This window comes from Dermacentor variabilis, chromosome 3 (assembly GCF_050947875.1).
Source record: "Dermacentor variabilis isolate Ectoservices chromosome 3, ASM5094787v1, whole genome shotgun sequence".
NCBI lineage: Eukaryota > Metazoa > Arthropoda > Arachnida > Ixodida > Ixodidae > Dermacentor > Dermacentor variabilis.
Window position 1 is genome coordinate 76,645,708 of NC_134570.1, and position 24,187 is coordinate 76,669,894.

General features: G+C 42.4%; 1 protein-coding gene across 8 annotated transcripts in view; it reads right to left on the reverse strand.

Moving 5' to 3' along the window:
* mib2 (E3 ubiquitin-protein ligase mind bomb 2) overlaps nucleotides 1–24,187 on the reverse strand; it is a 92,443-nt gene that overhangs the window by 60,534 nt on the left and 7,722 nt on the right. For 3 of the 8 annotated variants that reach the window (XM_075685681.1, XM_075685682.1, XM_075685679.1), the window contains 4 exons: nucleotides 12,937–13,256; nucleotides 7,651–7,822; nucleotides 2,570–2,676; nucleotides 633–827 (listed from right to left, as the gene is read on the reverse strand). In XM_075685681.1, the coding sequence (XP_075541796.1) occupies nucleotides 633–827; nucleotides 2,570–2,676; nucleotides 7,651–7,822; nucleotides 12,937–13,165 (703 nt within the window). In that variant the 5' untranslated portion in view covers nucleotides 13,166–13,256. Of the gene's footprint in view, nucleotides 1–632; nucleotides 828–2,569; nucleotides 2,677–3,870; nucleotides 4,036–7,650; nucleotides 7,823–9,032; nucleotides 9,190–12,936; nucleotides 13,257–15,201; nucleotides 15,500–15,576; nucleotides 15,968–24,187 lie in introns of those variants that run through there. The other 5 variants (XM_075685680.1, XM_075685678.1, XM_075685683.1 and 2 more) reach the window with 5 other exon arrangements.

A 24,187-nucleotide genomic window follows, 5' to 3' on the forward strand; every position in this document is an offset into this window, starting at 1 on the left:
GCAATAATGCCAGAGAAACAATAGTGCTTTTAGTGAAAGCAATTGGAAGCTTCATGTACTGTAGAAAAATTTCACCAGTATGGGCTGCAGCATGGTGAATCATTTTTTGCAATGAAGCGGTAAGTTGCCATATTCTATTCCAATTTTTCACTGCATACAAAACAATATGCAACTGAAACTTTGCTACATAATTCTTGTATGGTTTTCGAGTCTGCATGTTATGGCATTTCAAGGAGCAGTATGCACCAGAGCTCTGGACCATTGTGCACAAAGGCCCACACATAGCATGGCCATGGTTGGCATGACACCCAAATGCTGCCCTCTCCTGTCATTTTACCCAACTTCTCACACACCCTGCCCAAGAAATTATTCTGTGCTCGTGATTTTAGAGGTCCCACGTGCAGCTGTTAGAGCTACTGCACTGCAGCTGTCGTGCTATTAAAAGAAGTTTTCAACATTCTTCATTGTCACCGCAGTGTTTCATGAAGCTATTTACATGAAGCTACCAACCGTGCCTTCCATTCAATTGTGCCTCACTAGCAGCACCAGCAGGCCACTTTGATACTTCAAACTGTGCACCCGTGTAGAGCAGAGAGAGTGAGAGAACTATGCCTGCAGCCTCTGTCACGCACCCAGTACAGGAAGGTGATCTCGGTAATAAGTAGGTCCCGGCACGTCCTGGATGCACCTCAGGTCCACTTTGCCCAGGTGTCCTAGCCGGTAGACGTTGGTCGAACCCGAGGACCAGCGCACGCTCGCCACACTGCGTCCAGACTCGGTCTCCCAGCCGCGCACGTCTGTCACCGTGCCCGCCTTGCCCTCACCTCCTGCACCGTGCAACCACCCCAACGCTCAGAACAAAGGCAAATCACTTCCCCTGCAAACGGCTGTTTGGTGATCAACACCCCTTGCCACATGGGTAAGCTGACAGGTTAGGTAAGTCAACCGAAGTTTCGTGCAATTTCAGGTTCTTCTGCTTGTCATCACAAAACAAAGTTGGCAGCTCCTATTTACATTCAAAGTAATAATAACAGCTCAGGGTGAGTGCTGTATGAAGTAGTTTTTTTCAAATGTGTATGACTTCATGTGACATGGAAACACAGGCACCAACATATAAGCACCTCTGAAGGCAATTTGCCAAAGCTGCAGATGAACATATGCATTTAGTGTAAACATGCTACGGTGGCAGCAAAACTATACGCTAGATTGCCTGCTGCCTGCCTTAACTAACCTTTCATAACAGAAGCAAACAAACCTGTGGCAAGAGGTGTTGGCCTAACCCTCAGGTTAATAACCTTAGCTTAACCTTAGAATAAGCTAAAGCTATTACAAGGAGCACTCACTGCTTCTTTCTGACTAAAGCAAAAAATGCAATGTTCCATCTAGCTAAAGCAGGTATGAAAACCGGACAGCCTGGCTTTTTAAAAATGTTTACCATGCAATGTCAGCATGGTTAAAGTTCAGTGCAAGAACACGTCCCATGTAGCATTAATATTATTTTCTTGTAGCCTCAGCACATACTTGCAAAAAATACGAACAACAAGCCCAACTCGGCCGACACTGTTTTATTTTTCCTGCAACCCTCTGGACAATTTCAGCTTGTCCATCACTCTATGCTTCTTGTAAACGACACTTAGATGGCACAAGGAACTTGTTGAAGAGCTTTGTTGTTGTGTTGCCAGCCATCTATTTCAAAATGGCATCCTTCGTGTGATGGCTGAATGCTTCGAATGACGTTAAAAAGAAGAGAAAGTATGATGATTCGGAGTTTAGCTTCAAGTGAGAAAAACTTTGTGATACAATACATTGTGCTTAAATGCGTAGATAAGGAAAGTTAAAATGTGTAGTGAAACCATTTGTGTGCCGTGAAGCACACCTCTGTTACACTGTAAAAAACTTTTTTCTTCTGATAAGTTTTGCCTTTCTGACAAATTTCCTGCTTTGTCTTGCTTTACATGATCAACAGAATCGTTCATACCTAAAAAAATTCCTTCTTTTTTTTTGGTAGCTTTCTTGCCTTTTTCATTGACCTTAAACGATTAAAGTTAATTGAACAGCCAATTGGTAGGTTAATTGGATAGTTGTGGATTTGGCTGTCATCATCAGAGCTTAATAGCCCATCGCTATTTCTACTTATTTATCTTCATATCCCCATCAGCACAAACAGGGTGTGTCCTGTCCATGCTGCCAAATGGCACAGCAAACTATTTATAAGCTCATCCCTCATGTAGACCCTTCTCAAACAGGTACCAAAGTGTGCAAAAAATGTGTAAACATTTAATTAATAAAGACCTACCACAGAATATTACTTCACTAAATTGAGAACATAATGCACCATTTTCCATAAAAGCATTCTAGGGTAATGGGAAAGTTGCATCATAAAGAAAATTTAATTGAATCAAAGCTGCAAAAGTTGCAGCGAAGTTGCTACTTTCTTACATAGCAGCGAAATGCCACCACTTTTGCATGAGACACATTTATAATCTGCACCGACAATACATTAGTCAACTATGTGGGCAAACCAGTGGCAAAGGCAAAATTGCAAATTCAGTGGTTTAGCAGCACTCACCGTCTTGATTGCCCCAGTCCCAGTCAGGGCCCCGAACAACCTTGGCACCAGTGAATATTCCACGTGCTTGAATCTTGACAGCACCTTGCCTCTTGGGCATCTCTACCCTGCAAAAAGAGACAGGACCAGAAGATTTAACACATGATCTCACACAGCCAGGAAAAAGCTTCTTCCGCTGCAGTCTAAGCCCAACTGCTGCAAGGGCAATGCAAATAATGAGATGCACAAGCAAAGGTAAATTGCAGAGACCATAGTGCAGCAGAGATGGTCATACGTTTCTCGCTTCCTGGTTGCAGTTAGCAGACAACCAACCAACAAACAAAAGTGCACTAACCACTAAAAATAGGCAAAAAGCGGCATTTACAAAGGAAAAGAAAAGAACTATAATATACAAGACTATAAAGGTAGCTGTGAGATATACAACAAAAATTTAAATATGTATATATATAGGCAGAGGAGATAGGCAGTCTCAAACACTGTTGGCCATTTTCTTGGCCCTCCAATGTGTTTTGCCATTCAAGCAAGGAAAATTTCTGCATTATCATATCATGTGAAGTACAGATTGGCTTTTCAAATGGTCTGTTAGTTTCAATATACATAAGCAAACAACTCCCTCAGCCTGAACAGAAGCACCAATAAGTTCATCAACAATTTACACAAGTTCTCTGAACCGAATATAAAAATGTGGATTGCATTTTACGCACAGGCACCATGCTAGGACTAAGTACTTTTGCTTGTGTCCCCATGAGATAGCAAAAATCTAAACACTGGGTCAAGCACTGAACACAAACATTTCTCTTTTTTTGCCTAAGCTTGAAAGAAGTTAGAAATAGATTTCAACTGGCAAATAAAATAAAGCACGACTGAACCGATAAGCTATACGTAATAAAGTGTCACTAATAGCAACAATTTTCATTACTAGCCACAATATAATTCACAAAGCACTGACATTACTAACCTTAATTAGTCTGCATTACTGTAGAAGCAAACCCAACAGCTTGTTAAACTAGGGAATAAAGCAAAACCAGTAACTTCAGAACATCTTACTGCACAATATTTTACTGCCGTTATCAGCCTACTTTTAAGTCCACTGGGAGACAAACGCCTCTCACAGATATCTCCAATTGCCCTTGTCACCAGCCTCCAAACGCGATCCGCATTATGCCTGCAAATTTGCTGATCACTCGTCACTCCGATGCCCTCGATTGTGCTTCCACTTAAAATTTATCACAGACTTTAACTCCACAAATACAGCAAGAAATGAAAAAAATTAAATAAATGAAGACCCAACTGTCGTTTACCTAGCGTTAGGAAACCAAGAAAGACCGTGTACTTCATTCAAGTTACTCAAGCTCGTACACAGTTCCCTCTTGAAGCGGACGACCAGCAACGATAGCAAGTGACAGAACACAGAGTGTGAAGTATGCAAAGAACAGGCACTGATAGCTGGATCAGGAACCTGCGTGTGAGTGGTGGAATGAGGAGATGTGTGAGAGGGAGTGCTTCCCTTCCTCTTTACTCCCACCGATATGCGTTGCAAGCAGTTGTGCAATAAACCAAGTGCTCTCTTGCCTTTCATTCCCACAGCAACCAAAACAAACGAACTTCCTCGTCGTCAGTGCACTGATCTGCAGCATGTGCTGAGACAGCAGCTGTGCAGGAAAATGTGAAATCTCATAGCAAGAAAAATTAAGAGGAAAAAAAAAAGCAAAGTGATGGCTCCACTATAAAAAGACACCAACTCCTGCAAAGGAAAAAAAAAACAGAGAAAGGAAAAAGAAGCCTTCTTTCATGGGCACTTTATTTAATTTTGCACTTGTACCACTTTTTGCCTTTGAAATATAGCAAGTTAATACTTTGCCAAGAGTCCACTACATACATTATTCATTTTCAAGAGGAAATAAAAAAAGTAATGGCAGCATGCTTACCGATGCAATAGATGTTTATGGTGCAAAAGGTTAGAAAAAAAAAAGAAGAGCCAAACAAGGCACCACATCTCCTTCTGCCTGACTGGCACTCTTTCTGTCCATTTCAGCCACAAGCATTGTGCCACAAACATTGACAGCTGTGCGTCGACTAGTCCAACATCGTACTTTGCTGGTGCAACCTTTGAAGTAAATTATTTGCTGATTTTCAAAGGGCTGACTACCAAAAGCATATTAAGATAACAATGAATCAATCATTGGAAGTATTATACTCACTGCTTTGATGAGCTATCGATGTGAAGCTTATCAGTGTGATTCTTTCAATATTCTCAAAATAAGAGTTATATTGTTTCAGTTAAACAGATATTTTGTGACTTCGCAATACCCTGAAGTATTGCTAAGTGAGCAATTTAGAGTTTCCAAGGGGTAATAAAATGTCAAAATAAACCTAATTAGATCTTTGAACCAGGCTCATTATACACAGCTGACTACCAGTTTTTTAATATTTTTTTACTAGCTTAAGAGTCATGGGGGTTCTCGTGCACCTAAATGTCAAAGTGCTTATGGAAGACGCTGAAATTTAAGAGCCTTTATCATGAGCAATACGAGCGAGCGAGCACATAGGAAAAGTCTTGATCTCTGTTTGGGGGAACATAAGAACTCCTTCCCAGTGCTCCATATGGGCTTCAGGAAACCATTCCAATGGGTCAATTACATGTGTAGTGTTAACCCCTTCTCATGTCCTTGATTCCTATAAAGAAAAATATTCTTTAACACTTGATTTCTAATTGCATTGTTTTCTCACCAAGACAAACTTCTCTGCAGAAAAAGGGTTCTCCTGAGGATTACAATATCTTCGGGAGCTGTATTTACAGCAGAATATGTCTGGTGCTGCTGCAGTTAATTATCCTTATGCCTCCAAGTCCACAAATAATTTTTTTTTCTTAGATACCTCTAAGTTTCCCAAAGAGAAGTTTAAAAATTAGCAAGAGTCATGTTATCCATTGAAAGTGATATCACAGTGGCATGCAATGTAATCTCCATCCTTCCAATTTGTCACTGCAATGTCTGACAAAGTTGCATAGACCAGAAGCTAACGACAGTGATAAATTTTTAGTGTCCAGTAGGGAGACCTGAGGGGACAGTTCGTACTGTCACACCTGACCCTAGGAAAAGTTAGCTACATTAATTTCCTGGCTATTAAAGTAATTAATATGATTTCATTGCAGCAACATGTGTTTCATGGGTGTCTTCATTGATCATACAAGATTATTAATATGCATCATATCTGTCATATAAGGCTTTTTGCCAGGGGTAGCCTGTTTATACTATGATTATATATTCAGGTTATTCGCTCTAAGACTTGTGGCAGAATGTCGTGTGGATAACTGAAAGCATTCATAGTGAACTTGATTCTCAGGACTTAATACCCAGCAACCTTGATTCTCCACAAGAAAAGTAGAACTATACCTATAAAGAAAGGGGTCAGGCAAGGAGACACAATCTCTCCAATGCTATTCACTGCATGCTTGGAAGAAGTATTCAAGCTATTAAACTGGGAAGGCTTAGGAGTGAGAATCTACGGCAAATATCTCAGCAACCTTTGGTTTGCAGATGACATTGTCCTGTTCAGCAACACTAGGGATGAGTTACAACAAATGATTAAGACCTTAACAGAGAGAGTGTAACAGTAGGGTTGAAGATTAATATGCAGAGGACAAAGATAATGATCAATAGCCCAGGAAGGGAACAAGAGTTCAGGATTGCCAGTCAGCCTCTAGAGTCTGTGAAGGAGTACATTTACCTAGGTCAATTACTCTCAGCGGCCCCTCCCTGATCATGAGAAGGAAATTTACAGAAGAATAAAAATGGGCTGGAGTGCATCTGGCAGACGTTGTTGGATCCTGACTGGAAGCTTACCACTATCACTGAAAAGAACGGTGTACAATCAATGCATTCTACTGGTAATAACATATGGGGCAGAAGGTTGGAGACTGACAAAGAAGCTTGAGAACAAGTTAAGGACTGTAGAAAGAGCGATGGAACAAAGAATGATAGGTGTAACAATAAGAGAAAGGAAGAGAGCGGTATGGATCAGAGAGAAAATGGGGATAGCCAATATTTTAATTGACATTAAGAGAAAGAAATGGAGCTGGGCAGGCCATGTAATGCGTAGGTTAGATAACCGGTGGACCATTAGGGTTACAGGATGGGTGCCAAGAGAAGGAAAGTGCAGTAGATGACAAGAGAACACTAGGTGGGGTGATGAAATTAGGAGATTTACAGGTGCAAGTTGGAATTGGTTTGCGCAGGACAGAGGTAACTGGAGATCGCAGGGAGCTGCCTTCGTCCTGCAGTGGATATAAAATAGGCTGATGATGATGAATACCCCAACTCATTTCTAAAAGCAATTGAAGTTAACTATCTTCTAAACTGTCATCTTATTTGTACATTGCACTGGCAAACACTCACTAGACCTTCCTTTGCCTAAATCCCACAATGTCAACAGGCTACCAAAATGGGGTATTCCCGTCTGTGAATGTGGCTGCTGTACCTTGGTTTCAGGCATGCAAGTTATCAAGTACACTTTCACCTTTGGGAAAGACAGTTATACTTTACAAGCCTTCAACATGACCTTTCTGTAAAGCTTTACCCATTCCCTACAAAGCCACCTGATTGTGCTGTGTATGCTGTCTTGTCCTCATCCACATGACCTCAGTCAAAGGGTTGTGTGGGCTTATCAACTGAGGGAACAATGACAAGACCTTTTGTAGAAATAAGTAAATAAATAAATAAATAAATAAATAAATAAATAAATAAATAAATCATATTTATTTCCACTGAAAAGGAGGAGTACGGGACTGAATGCTAGAACAGCTTGACGAGGTCCCGACCCCTTACAAGTTGGCAGAGCAGCAAGATGATGGCAAATCATCTGTTCACACAAGCCTGAGGTTCCTCCCACTGTGAAATTCAAACAAGTCTGCATCCTTTGGCCTACCACAAGCAAGGTTTTTGCCGGTAGATGCAGAGGTATCTGCGGCTTCAGACGACAGGCACAGAAAATGCGGACACGGACACAAGAGCAGCAAGAACAAAACAATAGGAACTCATTCAGCTTTCTGTAGTTGTAAAATGCATGGGACTCGGACTCACCCCGTGGAGCCAGCAGTGTCGTAGCGTACAAACGTGTGGGTGAGGTCATGCTTGTCCACCATGTAGCACTGGTTGCACAAGTCAAAATCATAGCAACGTGTGCATTTCCACCGGGTGCCACTGATGCCCCGCTTGACACAAGCGTCACATATGATGTTTGGGTGTTTCACACCTGCACAAAGAGGCAGCAGAGAATTGGAGCAGAGGTTTGAATGAATAAAGGTGTATCCCACCTATCCCTGAGGCAATGCCTGTACAATAAAGTGTTGCCGATAAAAACTGCACTAGGTTAGAAAAAGGAAAATGTAGCAGTGTCGCACCCATGCTCTGCACAGAGAAAGCATCTGGCCTTTTCATGCTGGGAGTTAAAGAAACCTTGCCCGTTCCCAACAATTCCCAAATTTGTGCATTACTGCAATGTCCCTAAGTGCCAATCTTAATAATCAGATTTGTCATGGTAGAAAAGCACTCAACAAACACAGCTCGTCCACCATACTTAACATGCAGCATGTTACATACATAAACAAGAAAAAGGGGAACACATACGACATCTCACACCACCTTAGTGCAGGAGCAAAAGCTTAATATTGTGCACACTTTTGGAGTTGCTTGATTGAGAAATTGCGACACAACGTACATTCAGGAAGAATGTCCCAAGAAGTACTAGAAATGTGCAGCACTTTCCCAAATTCCAGTTAGGTGTAAACAATTTGCAAAGGACATACAATTAAGCCATTCACAGCACAAGCTGGTGAGACAGAAAAATATATCCAGAGTGCTTTTTGCTGTGCATTATAGGTCACTGAGGGATAAGTGAAACCACACTTCCAGGTGACAGCACTTGTCCCATAGCCATTCAAAAAAGAAAAGGAAGTTATAAAAATAATTTAGAATGGCTACAAGTTTAGCAATAAAAGGACAGAAAATAGAATTTCCATATCTACCACGATTGGCTGCGGCTAGCACTGGCTAACACTCCAAGGGACGTATATGCAAACACCTAGAGAGCGTGTGGCATGATGGCCATGATGGCAGCTCGATGATAGAGCACTGCATGTGTAATGCGAATGAAGTGGATTCAGAAGTGGACTTACTTTAATTTCCCTTTGCAATACTTTGACATTTCAATTAAAAAGGAATGTTAGTTTCCTCTATGCTTTCCCTGGCTTCGTTATACATTGGCATCTGTTGTAACATTTTAAAAAATAGAAAGAGAGAGAACCCTCGCAGTTCCCCCTATTCTCAACCATGACAATGTAATAGGTAAAACAGAGTGGACAAGTACTTGAACAGGGAGTATGTATCACTGAGTAAACTAGCGTCACTGAGCAAAGAAGAATGGTCAGAGAACAAACTCTTTGAAATCAGCAGAATGCACCTACGCTTGTCTCCAAGGCTCTGCAGGCAAGAACACTGTGGGGTGAAAGTGAAGGGAACACGATCAAGTGCATAGCACGAGATGAGGAAGTGTTTGCCAAGCCGAACTGCGGGGGCGGGAGAGGGAGGCAGGGTGAGGCATCGCATATCGTGGCGGCACTTCCTATCTGGGCGTTCCCTGCTACGATAAGTGTGTTTGGGGAAAGCCCACGGCAGACACGATGGCGTTTCCTCTGGTCTACGTCAAACAATGTAGCACTGTGCAAACAATGTGCACACGCGTCGCACCTACAAGCTGACTCGTTAACTCATGAAGCCTTCATTCCTTTTGAATGGGGCAAAGTTTATGAATAGCAGCTACTGTTGCTCATCACACTAAATAAAGCAGTAATCCAGTAGAAATACCCAACATTTCTAGCAAATAATGTAAAGGTTAGCAGATTTTTTGGGCAAGGTTAAAAAGCAGAGTCTGCACCATTTACAATATATGGCATAGTCCTATGAAAAGGAGCCACATCAAAGGGCAATGTGAACCATGTGGTAGAGCTTCTGGAACACTCTACTTCATTTGATAATATCAGTGCCTTTCTTTTAAATGTTAAAGCATGCACTCAAGGCATTTCATTGATGTGACCTTCCATTCTTTTCATGTTTCCTTATTATTATCTCTATACATGTCTTAATGCTTATAGAATGCTCTGCTATTGAAAGCTTATAACAGTTATTTTTACTATGTTATCTTACATGCTTATTAAACATGATATTGTTAAATACAGAAAGTAATGAACAAATTTAAGCCTGAAGAAATGATGGCTTAAAGAAAAGGAAGAAGAGGGATCAAGCACAAATTGCCTAGAAATAGTTGCAACCAAAAACTCCACTTCAACTACGTATTTTACCGATAAATTTATCAACTTAAATGGCCCTGCCTCTTCTGGCCATCAATAAAGCTTTCTTGCAAGTTAACCAGAAACTGCAAGTTTAGCTAGAGTATTGGTAAATCCCATTCAGGAACTACCACAAGTTAACACAGGTGTGGCTTTGCAGAGGCAAAGCAGGAGCACGTGTGTAACCAACTTGATAAAGGTTGTTTACAAGTGATGATAAGACCCCAAATGCTTTCCCAGCTTTATCAGCCTCTGTTTGGATAAAAACCGTCTGGAAAGGCCTTGGCCTATCTCCATATCTGCAGATGTTGCAACAACTCAAGGCTGACTCACAGGTTTTGTTTCGTGTATTGATGTATATCTGGAAAAAAAGATTTCGTCAACATTTGTCGTCAACTATAAAAATTTATGATTAATTAGGCACACAAATTTTTTGTTACCATAAGCAATGTTTGAAACTGCAGTACCCAGCAGCAAACAATTTTGTCACGCCCTATTTCCATTGCTGCAGTGCTCCAACTCATTAAATTGATGGGTGATGGGTAAAATAGCTAGCCTCAGCATCAAATTTTCAGTCATGAGACGTAAGCAGCCTTCATCTTGTCTTCAGCTTGTGTTTGTTTATGGCTACAGTGGTGCAGAAAACACTGATAAGTTCAATAATGCTACCAGTGGGCAACAATATATATGAGGAAATAACATAGCTGAGATAGCTCATTTAGTGCTATCCATGCTCGTGCTAAAGCATGCTCCGTGCTATATCCATGCTCCATCCATGTTCCATCCGTGCTAAAGCATGCCTTAAACAGTCACCAAGCTAAGGCTCTAACTAAACTAAAAACATCCAAAGCAACCACCAGGTTGACATAATCGGCACTTCACACATTACGCAGTCTGTGACCTATAAAATAATGATGTTGCACACTGGTAACGACCGTGGTCTCATTTGAATCAAGACAACCAAAATTTTGATGCCCGACTCAATATGATGTTCACTTAATGTTTTCTATTTCAAGTGACTGAATGTGAAAGTTTGGCTGGACAAAGATTGGTCACCAAAAATTCTCCTCTAAACGCCTCCCACTGCTTTTTCTATACAGTTTTTATTGCTGGCAAATCTTGCAGCAATCCCAATGACAGTCCCTCACCTTGATATTCCTTCATGACTGTTGGCTTGGTCTACAGCAGAGTTTCCTACAAAAATCACTAGAGAGAACTCTGGCATTGTAGTCGTCCAGCTACCATAAGAATGATGGGTAGTACTTGTATTTGCCTAACCTTCATGCCTGTTGCTTCAGACATTCTTGCGACATTATCTATTGCAATATACTTGTTCTTTTATTACCAAAAATCTACATTTCCTAAATGCACGAAGGCAATAAGTTCCTGCACACATGCATAATAAGTGCAAATTGTTGCATTTATAACGCAATATCTTGTTCCAAATTATTAATCTGCAATGCTGCAGAGTCATAAGAAGCCAGAACCATGAAGTTTAGGCAAATCTATCATTCTCAAGCTGGCTGAACCACCCTACTTGCAGCGTACTAGTGCCCCAGCTCGCTCTAGTAATTTTTCCTATGAAAGTATGGTCCACAGACCACAGTTTGTGAAACACTGGTCTGGAGTACGAACAGTCCTTCGATATTCCGCTCCGAATTTTACGGCAATATTAAAAATGCATTAGAACTTCTTTTGTTATAGAAAGAACCACTTTCAGAAATTTTGCTAGCTGATATGGTGGTCAAAACAGCCGCATAAATATAATTGAGAAGTTGAGAAGTGCCCAACCTGAAGACTATGAATAATGACTCATGGACAATGCATTTTATAACCCACTCTTGCAATATCTGCTTGAAACAGACCTGCATGTTTATAATTTCATTCCAAAATTATGCCACATAGCAAACCAGGAGAATAAAATATACATATACATATATATACATCGAACTGATATCGCAAATCTCACTCTGTCAACACATGAGGAAAATTACCAATGAGAACAGCTGCGTGATATGACAGATCTCCCTCCCAACAGCTGCAGAATTCCACAACTTGATGTCGTCATGACCCTGATACTATAGACGACAGCATTAATTCCTCTTGGCTTCTAGCGGATGTGCTGCCAAGAGGAAATGCAATGTCGAGAACAGCTGTGCAATAATATATCGCCCACAGAAAGACAGCCTCAGAAGTAATCAGGTTTTGCTAATAACAGGGCTTAGAGCAGACAGGTGAGTTTGATGCATGATATGGTACAGAAAAGTGTCATGCCCACTGGTTCAAGACCACGAAAGGAGGTGCTGTATGCTGTTTTTCAGATATCCCTGTGACACAGAAAGATTGAATGTCATTTGTATCAAATGTCATTTTTAGCCAGTTCCATTAATGGTCCGCTTGGTAAACAGCGGACATTCTCCATAAAAGCACAGTAGTGAAGCATTTCATACGCCAACAAGTAATTTTTATTTATTTATTTTTGCCTTACTTAGCACTTGCTCATCAAATTTTTTTTTAAATTAAGATTTCTCTATATAGCAAAAGTGTCACTCGTATTTCCAGCTAGATATATCACTATTTCTTGACAGCATTGTCAGATACAGAACTTGAAGAATACAGTAATGAAAATACAAAATTCCAGAAATTGAACAAAATAAAAAGTGGGCGGAAAAGACCAAATGAAGACCATGACTTTCTTTTTCAGGGTTCAGACTATTATCCCAGTTAACCCAACGGCACAATCTTTTTTTCTGCGCTGTCTAGTACAGCATACTACACTGGCACAGGTTGTAGTGAACATCATTCGCTACAAATCACATCTCCTCTTGCAGCACAAGCTTTAGGAGTACTTACCTGCATTATGCACAAATGTATACCAGCTAAATTGTGACATCCAGTGAAGATGACCTGGCTTGGGATTCGACGACCAAACGTGGTGCGAAATAATCTTGACACTCGCAGTCACACATGTAATTTTAGGCTGTACATGTGAAAGCTTTCTCACGATGGCTACACAACTCACCGGCTGGGGCATTGTCGAAGACGCGTAGGTCGTATGCGCCCTGGTAGCCGACGCGGTAGTTGGTACGGGAGCCCGAGTCCCACTGCACCACCACGGTGCGATCTGGTGAAGACGTGCTTCCAGGTTCACCAATCTCCACGAGGGTGCCCACATGTCCCTCGCCACCATCCTGGTTCGCCCACTTCCAGTCGGGCCCACGAACCACCCGCAGGCCCAGTTCCACAGCCATTGGCACACGACCACTCGCGCACCACACACACACGCGCACCCACTGTCACTACTACCTTTGACGGACTGGACGGTCGGCACTTGTTGCCATCCTGGAAATTGAGCAGAAAGAGACTGCAGCAGTCAATGAAAAGTGCCGCTAATGTAATGGTGCATAGTAACCTGATGACCACACTTGGGCTGACATAATCAAAGAACTACTTTCACTTCATTCCATTTCATTGGGTAGTTTCAGAAATAACGCACTCAAGCATCTTTGCCCATACAAAACCGCATGCTCTGCTTGCATTCTTTTCTATACATTTTTGCATTACTTTGTACACCTGGCAGTTTACGTATCCTAACTGTGGGTATGCAATGCCTAAAGGCCCCTATTTTTATCTACTCTACCAAATATCCAACACAGTACGCAATAATGATCACGTGGACACACATGTGCACCAGCGCATAATTACAGATGGAAAACCTGCAATGGATTGCAGCTGGTGTAATATTTATACAAATCTCAACTAGGTTGTTTTATCAAGGCAATGCTCCATCATGATTCACAAGAAAACAGTGCTGGAAGTGAGCAGCGGTCAGTTGTCTGCTGTGAAACTGAATTCTAGTCATCACAGCCTCCCCATTAGTTTAGTGAAGGCACTGGTACAGTAAATTCAATGACTGATGTGGCTTAACAGCTCAGGCATTGGCTTTCGCAACAAGAAGTCTGCTTAATGATGTTGCCTGATGGCACAAGGAAAGTCTTGCAGCCATACAGTGAAATGATAATTTCAAGTATAGAACAGGGCAACATTCAGCGGCAGCAGCAGTCATAACAATGTACCAGCCCTGGAAAACTGCCCCTCTTCAAAAAAGAGCATCACGGTCAGTCTACGACAATGATCCTACTTTGAAAATGATGACTTGGAATCACTGTCAGTCTACAATTCATGGTCTGCTACAAACAGATGTCTCATGACACACAAGACAAAGGGGTGCTGCAATATGAAAACACAGCTTCTCCCAGATGACAGGTATCTTTTTACATGTGCTGTGACATTGTAGCTGCACACACCAACATTTAACAGCAGATTTGCTCTTGCCATCGATATCACTATATTGCACTTATTGCAAAGCTAGCACAACTTTGTCCTGACACAAAAGACACTTATGTGCAGTACGTATATATTCAGGTATTTAATATTGCAAGTCCACAATTGAAAGCTACCTAAAAGGGGAAGAGATCGTAAAGATACTCGGATGTCCTTACAACACCTGCAAGAGCCCGTTGCGGTGTCTCAGAAACCTCAGCAACTTCAAAACATGAAAGCTTTAACTCCACACGGAAAACGCTGCCCATACTCGTTTATGCGTGGGACTTCGACTGCAGCCACGGGTCAGCGGGAAGCACCCGTCTATGACAGTAGAGATGCTCTCAAAACCTCTCGTGCACTAAGCAGTGACATGTCTATAGATATTTGTTTTGTCCGCATTCGCAACCATTAAACGCTCCCCTTACGACTACAGTTGAAACGTTGATCGAGTGGGTCATGGGAGTGACCAATCGTTGGTCACCCTATCAACAAAAGCATTTTACTACACCAAAAAGAATTTCGGGAAATACCAACACGGTCCCGTGCATGTACTGTGGACAGCCATGCACAAAAGTATTGCTACTTTTTTCGCAGTACAAGCTGACGCTCTAAAAATGACCCAATCGTCGATTTTTCAACAAGAACCACTGACCGCGAGCAATCGAACCGTGACGCGACCGTGCCTCTGCACCGCAACGACGCATACCCCGAATACGACCTACAAGTCAACTGAACGGTACTCTGTTCTTTCCTCACACGTTTGAATGCGTCACGACGAGTTGGGATTTGAAAGCCGACGCTCGATACGTCAACGCTAGCGCAAATGACGAAAATGTAAACATGTTGCACGGGAAAGTACGCGGCAGTGGTCGCAGGTAGCGCGTCCACCGATCGTTTCGCTGCCCCAGCCGTCGGCGCGCTATATCTCTGCAAAGAGCTCGTGAAAAGGAAAAGGACTCACCCACCTTCTCACTGCAGCAGTGAACGCCGACACTGCGGGCATGCGATCCCGCAACAGCCACTGCTAGCTGGGAAAAACGAACCCCTAGCCGCAGCGTTCTAGCTGCCTACTACAACAGGAAGCCATGTTGTTTGGAACCCCGCATTACAATAGAGCACGCTCAACCAACCACCGCGAGCTTCCGTTCACGCAGTGAGGCTGGGACACAATAGAAAGAGAAGCCTTTGCTTGCAGGCGCTTCCGCCGAAATGTCTGTCTGCTGGCGTAAATGAGTGCCGCGATGAATGGAAATGAAAACCGCGGCCCTCGGATGATGCCTTTGAGCCGGAAAATCGAGGAAAAGCGGCCGGCCGACGAAAGGAAAAAACTGCTTACTCTGTTGCAACCATGTCGGGGAAGTACACGATGCTAACGATGCGCCGTTGGTGGTTTCGGTTCAGGTTTCGGCGTCTCGGCTTGCGCGCAGCGGTACCGTGCTCGGCGTCGTCTTGCTCTTCGCGAGGTCCTAGCCGTCTGAGCGCGTGGGGCGCGGGTGCGAGGACCTTGTTCGTGTGCGCTTCGCACAAGTGGCACACACACATCGTGGGTTTGGTTTGGTTTGGTGCCTACGGATATGGCTCAACCCACAACGGGGGATCGGTCATGAATCGGGCGGCAGTAAATAAAAAAGGGAAGAATACTTAAATAGGATTTTGTAATTTAAGAATGATGTTGTCGGGAACCGATTGGTTGCAGCGGAGCGCCAGAACCAGTGGACCAGCGTCGCAGGCTCTTCGAATGGACTAGCATGTGCCACGAGCACGCACCTCCCAACTTTATTTTCGTCATCTTTTGCAGTGCCGACCGAGAGCACCAACCTTTAGCGTCCACCCGCATAAAATATTAAATGAATGCTAATGGTTAAGATCACTATTCAGGCTATATTATTTTAATATTCGAAGTTAATATTTTTGTGTTCATAGTGAGGAGAGTAAAACGGCAAAACTAACATGGCAGTCTCTTTGTTTCACTTAAAAAATTAAATATGGCACCCCATACGTTCCTGTTGCAGTGTCCTAGTGCCGATGCCCCAAGAGACAGTATCATAGAAAGCATGATGGTCAATCCAAGTTGGCGAAGGATACTTTCCAGAAATCGTTTCCTGTGCACGTAGAGCCTACGAAACTCTATGAAGAAATGTTCCATAGTTTCAGGTTCGTTGCAATAAAAACATTCAGGGGAAAGTGCCAAACTAGACCTGTGGGAATAAAAATTAAGCACTGGTATTCGTCAACGCATTCTCGTGAATGAAACTTCAAATTTCCTTGTTGAACACCACCTGCTCTGCCAAGGGAATCTATGGTGTTGAAAATCGGTGTTATTTAATACAGATGATTTAGCATGCTCTGAATATGAGATTTTTAAAATCTTGCAGCCGGGATGTATGCCGAAGGTTTTATGATCCTCAGTACCGGGCCTTTAAGAGATGCCACCTCTAGTGCGTCTGCTGACTCGTTTAAAGTGAGTCCCATGTGTCCTGTCCTGGTAACCATATCAAACGGATGAGACGTAAATGTTGGGGGATAGATAAATAAAATTCTCGGAGAATGGTAGATGAAGTTGGCACTGATAGAGCAGAGCAAACGGATAAAGAGTCGGTTATGGTTATGACTGAATAAACAGATAAGGGAAGTTTTCGAAGAGCTAGAATGATAGCCAGTAACTTAGCCTGAAATGCTGGTGTAAAGTCGCGCTGTCGAAAATAGTAAGACCAATTTAATGAGGCCGAAAACATGCCAACTCCTGCCTTCTCTTGACTTACAGAAGCATATGTGGCTATTATTGTATCTATACGGAGGTTCTCTTAATGCTTACTGTCGCAGTACGTAAATTTGAGAAAACCACGTCGCGCATTGACACTTGTGATGGTTGTAATAGCTTCTACACAAAAAATTACCTGGGGACGATGTAGTAGAGACCATTGATTCGCAAAGTATGCATTCGGCTCTCGAATGAACACTTAGGAGAAGCGTCTCTGGGGAGAAGCATAGGTATTAACTAATGTTTGGACTGTCAGTATCCGAAATCAAGTTTGAAGAGAAGGCAGGTGAGTTTCATGATAAAGAACGTTATTCGCTACAAATTTTGGAAGGCCAAGACATAGACGTAATGATTCGCGTTCTAAAAGAACGAGAGGGCGTAATTTATAAGCAGGACTTCCAGAGCATACTACGCAGCCAAACTCTAAAGCGGGGCGGACATACATACTTTATTTATTTATTATACCTCAAATGCCCCGTTGAGGCGTGTTACATGAGGGGTAGGCTGTTGAAACATACAATGAATCATCAGCAGAGTCTCCCTGCGCATTGAAAAACGACTGCTGCTAACTCTTCGTAATATAGCAACAGCACGTGCTCCTTTAGATGCGACGTATTCTATGTGTGTCCGCCAATTAGGCTTCTCTGTATAAATCATACCCAGATATTTTACTGATTGTACTTGTGTAATTATCTCCGGATCATACGTCAGTGTTATCCGGATAGGAAATGTTAAATATGAAAGACAATTATTGCACTTTTGTTGGCATTTAGCGACATTTGTATTCCTTTAAACCGCATTTCAATCTGATTTGCAATGCTTTATAAAGGCTATGTGTATGTTTGACACAGAAAATTGCGATCTCATCAGTGTATACGTATAGCTGCAGATCATGTGTGTCGGAATAGAAATTAGAAAGATGTTAAATAAGACGGAGGGGGTACTGCGCCTTGAGGAACACCTCTTGTCTGTTTGTAACGTTGAGAAGAGAGACCGTTATGATAGCAATAAAATGTACGTCCGCTTAGAAAATTATGAATCCATGCAGTTGTGTACTGTGGGAGATTCGCACTTGCAAGTCTCTTGATCAAGATGGTGTGCTCGACACTGCCATACGCCTTCGCAACATCTAATGTCACTAATGCCGCGTACTGGTTGTTGCGGCGAGCGAGTTGAATTCGACTCTAAGTCAACATGATCACATCAAATTGAGCACCCAGGACTGAATCCTGTTTGAGAGTCACTTAATATTTGGTTGTCGCCTATCCACTTTTCGATGTGACCATACAACACTCTCTAGATTAACTTTACAATATTTGAAGCCAGAGAAGTAGGTTAATGTTATCTATTGTATATCCATCGCCCTGCTTTTTTAAGTAGCGGAATTACTCTGGCAACTTTTCAATCTGGATGAAACCATGCATTAATGGACAAAATATAAATTTAAGCAAATCCTGGGGAGACAATTTGAATATTATTTTTATCATTGCTGTAGCTATGCCATCAGGACCTGGAGCTGAAGCTGGAAGTGACTTCACTACTTTCACTCATTGTTCTAATGTGACTGCTGTAAATTCCTCAGCTTTTTCAGGTGCCGGCATATGATAAGGTAGAAGTCCCGTAAATCGACTGTTTAAGCTTTTTGCATCTCCTCCAGTGACTGTACCAATTCCGTGGAAGTTAAACTAACACATTCTACATTTGTTGATGCTAAAATAGCCTTTTTAGACTGTAGAAACCTAAATGGGGCTTTTTTATTACTAGACTGTGAAAGATAATGATAATGATAGATAAGTACTGTCTGGCGTTATAATTTTTTTTCGATTTGTCAACTGTTTGCCTGAATGTAGCTGTGACCAATCTATAATCATTCGAATTACGTGGACATTGGTTATACGTCAACTTTCTCCACACTGTTTTGCTTCTTCTATATTCGCGTTCACAGTCAGGATTCCACCAAGGGGAACAAGTACCGCCTTTAGTTGACTGCATACTGAATCGAGATTTGTCACAATTGTGACTTATCACGTGACCCAAATTAAGTGCCTTTACTTCATCACTTAGTGTTACCTGTTTATTGAAAATTGACCGCAACGAATCTTGAAATTTGCTATAATTAACATAGGTGCGGAAATGCTTATTGACCAATTTAATTTGCAACACGAATTCAAAAATTCTTGGAAGAAGGCTGCTGTTTGTGGCCGAGGTGATAGCAGACCAGGGCAAAATGACACAACCCGAACTGGAAAAAGTTAGGGCTAGCACCGAACGCGCTTTTCCTGATGCATAAGTTGAGGTTTTTGAATTTACGCAGTTAAGGTCATTTGGCGAAGCCCAATCTAACAATCGTTTGCCACAAGAATTGGAGTGATAGCTCCATGATAGATGGTGAGAACTGAAATCACTATAGCTATGATTATATCCTTTCCGCATGCTGCAACCGCGGCATCAAAAGAACATGTATTCATAACTCCTGTAGGAAAATAAACATTGACTGTCGAAACTGGGGCACATCCAGGTAGAATCACGTCCAATGCTAGACTCACTTTCAGTAGAGAACGACTGGTGACTAATTTTAGCTCTATGACAAATTTTCGATGAGATTAAAAGTGCTAAACCCCCTCTACGAGAAAGGCGGTCCAGTCTACTAAAACTACGATAATTCTTTAAATGAAAACTCTTTTCTGTAGATAACCAGGTTTCTTGAAAAATAATCAAACCGGGAGAAAGTCCTTTACAAAGATATAACAAATCAGGGGCTGCAGAAAAAGAAATGGAAGAACAGTTCCACTATACAGCACTTTTAAGGTTCCTATGCTGATGATATTCCGGCAGTATTAAGGGCCGTATGTAGAATGCTATCTCTTAGGAAATCATCCGTTGATCGGTTGTCGTTTTGACTCCTTTAGCCTTTAGTTGATGAAGGATAGTAGTTCTCTGGAAGCACGGAGAAGCACGAAGTTTACACGTTCAGGTATCCAAATCCGTGTTCTCTATATGTTTTATGAACTAGACTCGCAATTGTTATCACCCTCGCATTCGGCTTGAGATGCGGAAGGTTCAGTGTCGTCAGGACTAGGGGTTGAGGACTGCAGGCACTGCAAAATTCGTGACGTCTGAGCAGGGGAAAACTTGCCCAGTGGTATCTGAAAGGTTCGGGGAACGGCGAAGAATCGGTTTTGTTTGGTGCCTGCGGATATATGGCTGAACCCACTATTGGGGATCGGCCATAAATTGGGCTGCAGTAGAAGTAAAAAGGGAAGGAGGAGGAAATAACTTTATTGAGTCCCGAGGGACCCCTCCCCACCCACTCTTGCTTTAGTGGTCAGCAGGGGTCGCGGGCCGCACCCACGTTGGGACGGGAAGCCCGTGAGCCTCCGCCCTTTCGTGAGCCCTCTGGACGGCCCGGAGCTGGGTCTGGTGGTCGTCGCTTCGCAGGACGTCCACCCAGTCTTCTTATTTGCTGAACATGGTGCCGCTTAACGCGGGGCATTGTCGGAGCATGTGCGCTAGCGAGCAGTACGATTCGCCGCAATCCGGACATTGCGGCTCTACGTCCGGTGTATAAAGGCTCAGTCTGCCTCTCGAGGGGAACGACCTTGTTCGAAGCATTCTGAATATAGATGACTGTGGTCTAGTGAGTTTAGCGTGGGGGAGCGGGAAGGTCCTCCTCGACAGCTGATAGTGCGTTGTTATTTCGTTGAAGGTGAGCAGCGGATCTCGGTGCTCCCCTCCCTCCCCGCCATTTCGCTCGCCACGATCGCCGCGGTGCGTGAGTCCTCGCGCGCGTCCGTGCGCCAGCTCGTTGGCGTTGGGAAAGTCGGGGTGCACGTCGGCGCCCATGTGGGCTGGAAACCATTTGAGGATGTTAAATGAGTACTAATCGGCAATATCAATTTTCAGGCTGTATTATTTTAAAATTTGTTGTTAACGTTTTCGTGTTCATACTGAAAAATGTAAAACGACGCAGTTTACACAAAATTCTTCTTTCTTCAAAATTATGGCACGTATGCATGGGGGGGGGGGGAGGGGGGATTGACCATGATTCTCAATGGAAACATAATATTGTCACGTGTCTTCAAAGAGGACTGACGACGCTTAACGAGGACAGCTGGCTCCTGAAGAACACGGCGGTGGGAGGTGGCTATCGAGTGGGCGGGGTAGGGCGCACTTTTTCCCTGTTGTCCTTCCTGCCTCGTCTCTTTCTTACACTGCGCCCACCAGAATGCAGGTGGCAATACGAATTTCTTGCTTCCTGCTAACTTAATGATCTGAAGTATCTACATTTAATTAATGGCGATTATAAATTATTTTTCCCGTTGTTTTCTTTTCTTGAATAGTGGTCATGTAAATTTTCACGAAGATATGCTATATTACAAAAAATAACGCAAATTCAGAGTTAATGAGGAAAAGGTGTTTAACACAAGAGTCTCCCAGTAGCAATGACGTACTGATGCACATTCCAACACACGTTCTTTCGGCGTCCACCAAGGGGGTACTTGCCCCAAAAGCGAGAGGAAGACCCATACGCAATAGGTGCTGCTCTAAGTAGATCTTTCTTTCGGAATCATATTTTCGGCAAAAGAGGAGGAAATGGTACTGCGATTCTTTTCTTCTTTGCATCAGACAGTGATATTCGCTCCCTATATTATCGACTACAGAACTACCTCTGCATCATATAAACCTGGATAAACAACACTCGCCTTTCGCTTATACTTAGAAAGTGCTCGATATTGGTTTTTCCTCTTAATAATCTCGTGAACATATCGCTATCCTACCGTCTCAAGACTATGCCTCAAATAGAGTCGGTGAAGTACTTAGGTGTAGTCTATAACGGGTCCCTCAGTTGGCTTGGCCATAATGACCATATATTTAAGAAAGGAGTGAGAGCAGTTGGCAAGCTACATAAGCTATGCAGATATGCGGAGAGACCCACAACTGATTATATATGAAATGTACGCGCGGCCCATTTTAGAATTTGAATGTACACTATTTTCTGGTACGCCAGCTTATATATTACGCCCCCTTGTTATTCTTGAACGGGAGACGCTGCGATTGTGCTGCGAGTTACCGAAATTTCTTTCTAATAACCTATTACATCAAGAAGTCACGTTGCTTTCGATATTGTGCAGATTTCTTTTGCTGACTGTGCAAACATTCCTAAATATGTACGAAACCCGTATTAGAAGATTGGAAAACATATTCATTTCCCAGCCTGCATTATTCTTGGGAGTACACTGGCCCCAGTTTTATACACCACAGGTGGTCTTTGTACAAACATTGATTATAATCCCATAAATGTACGTATCTGGGAGATGCCACCTGTTTGTGATGTGCGATAGTCTACAAATCATCTATGATGATATCTACCCAAGCAATGCAAAATTAACCTTCTGTCTCATAATATATAAAATAGACTGCTACAAGAGTATTTATTGAGTTTAGCTATAGATACGGTCATTGCAACAGGCGCCTCACCGTTGTGGAGAAAAACCTGGAATTGACATTTTAGTTCCTGCTCTAGACTGCATGGTCATGCTCAATCAAGATTCCGGACTACTTATCCGTATTTCTGTCAAAATTTCTAGCTGTAGTGTTAGCTTTACGCAAACTAAGTTCATCAGTATCGACGGTAGTCATAATAACGGATTCTTGATCTTTATGCAGATCACTCCCAACAAATAGTGGTGCTAACGTTTTACGTATGCTTCATTTTCTAGTGCCTTCTCACATAAATTTAATTTGATAGCTTTGGGTGCCTGGGCATAAGGGATTATTCATGAACGAAATGGCTGAAAGATCGGGAGAATGGCCCTCAATGGCCCTGTACTACCGTTACTTCCTACATTAGCCTACCTAACTACTGCTAGATTGAGGAGATATGCAATTGCTCAAGTCTTTTTGAACCCAGCGATAGCTATTTTTTTTTTAGAATATCGACACCTCATATTCCCTTGGCACAAAAATTCCTTTCGCACATGAAAAACTGAAGTGATTATTACCCGTTCACGCTGTCGAGCACCAGTATTAAACTTTTGTCGTCACAGGGCTGGTCTGGCGCCCTACCCTTTGTGTTCAATCTGTGCTGAAGATGAGACCATAGATCACTTTTTTTTTATTCTGCCACCGTTTTTCTTCTTTAGGAAAAAGAAAACATTTTAGAATCAACGTTTAGGCAACTTGGTTTAAATATTTCAATTCCAAATATTCTTTCTCTATAGGAGCCTCCACTATTAGAAACTACCACATGGATGTTTGCTTAGCCGTGGAGGAATTCATAGTTGTGTCAAGGAAATTCTCTTGAATTCTTCAATGTCCAGGTATCCACGAAAATCGAATTTCTTAAACATGATGGGGAATAAAAGAGTGTAGCCATCGGTGCAATAGTGAATTATTTGTGCTTATTAGCGGCATGAGAACCGAGAGGCAGTCTGCAGGCGATATTATGTGGGACACATTTTTCGGAATTTCTATACGGCCAACCATATAGCCATAAATTCGGCCACATAAATCAGGATATAATCGGAAAGACCGACAGCAAAGCTCCATGACAGTGCTTCAGAGCAAAGGCCTATCGCTGATTTCTCATCTTTTTGTGAGGTGTTTGTCGACGCTCATAGTATGAGGGAAAATCTTCAAGATACCCGTTCAATAGTCCGACTAGTGTCTGTTTGGCCATGAATTTAGCCGGTCCTCGGTAAGATGCAAACAAACATGGTTATTATATGTATTACATGTATTACATGTTTTTATTGAAGTGACACATTCAATTGATCGTAGGTTGAGGTTTATTTTTGGAAAAGGACTCTGCGTAAACATAACCTGAGGGAGCTTGTATTTTGGTCACATAGCATAAAGAAATAGTGCCGGTTCTGCGACAAATACCGGGAAACTTGCCCTGGGAACATGTTCGTATGCTCTAAGAGGTTTTTTTTACTGTTAGCTGCTGAAATCTCGACGCTAAATCTGGTGTGTTTGCTTCTAGATACAGCACAGAGTTCGCAACATACTCGACGCCAAGACACTGAGGTAGGGCCCGTCTCTCTATCATAAATAAAGATTGCAACTTATAAGTTGGAGAGCCAGATATCAGCACACAACCAAATTCAAGAACGGGCCTTACATAAGCGCGATAAATGTAAAGTAGTGTATCCCTACACATAACAAACTTCCTGATGCATTTTCT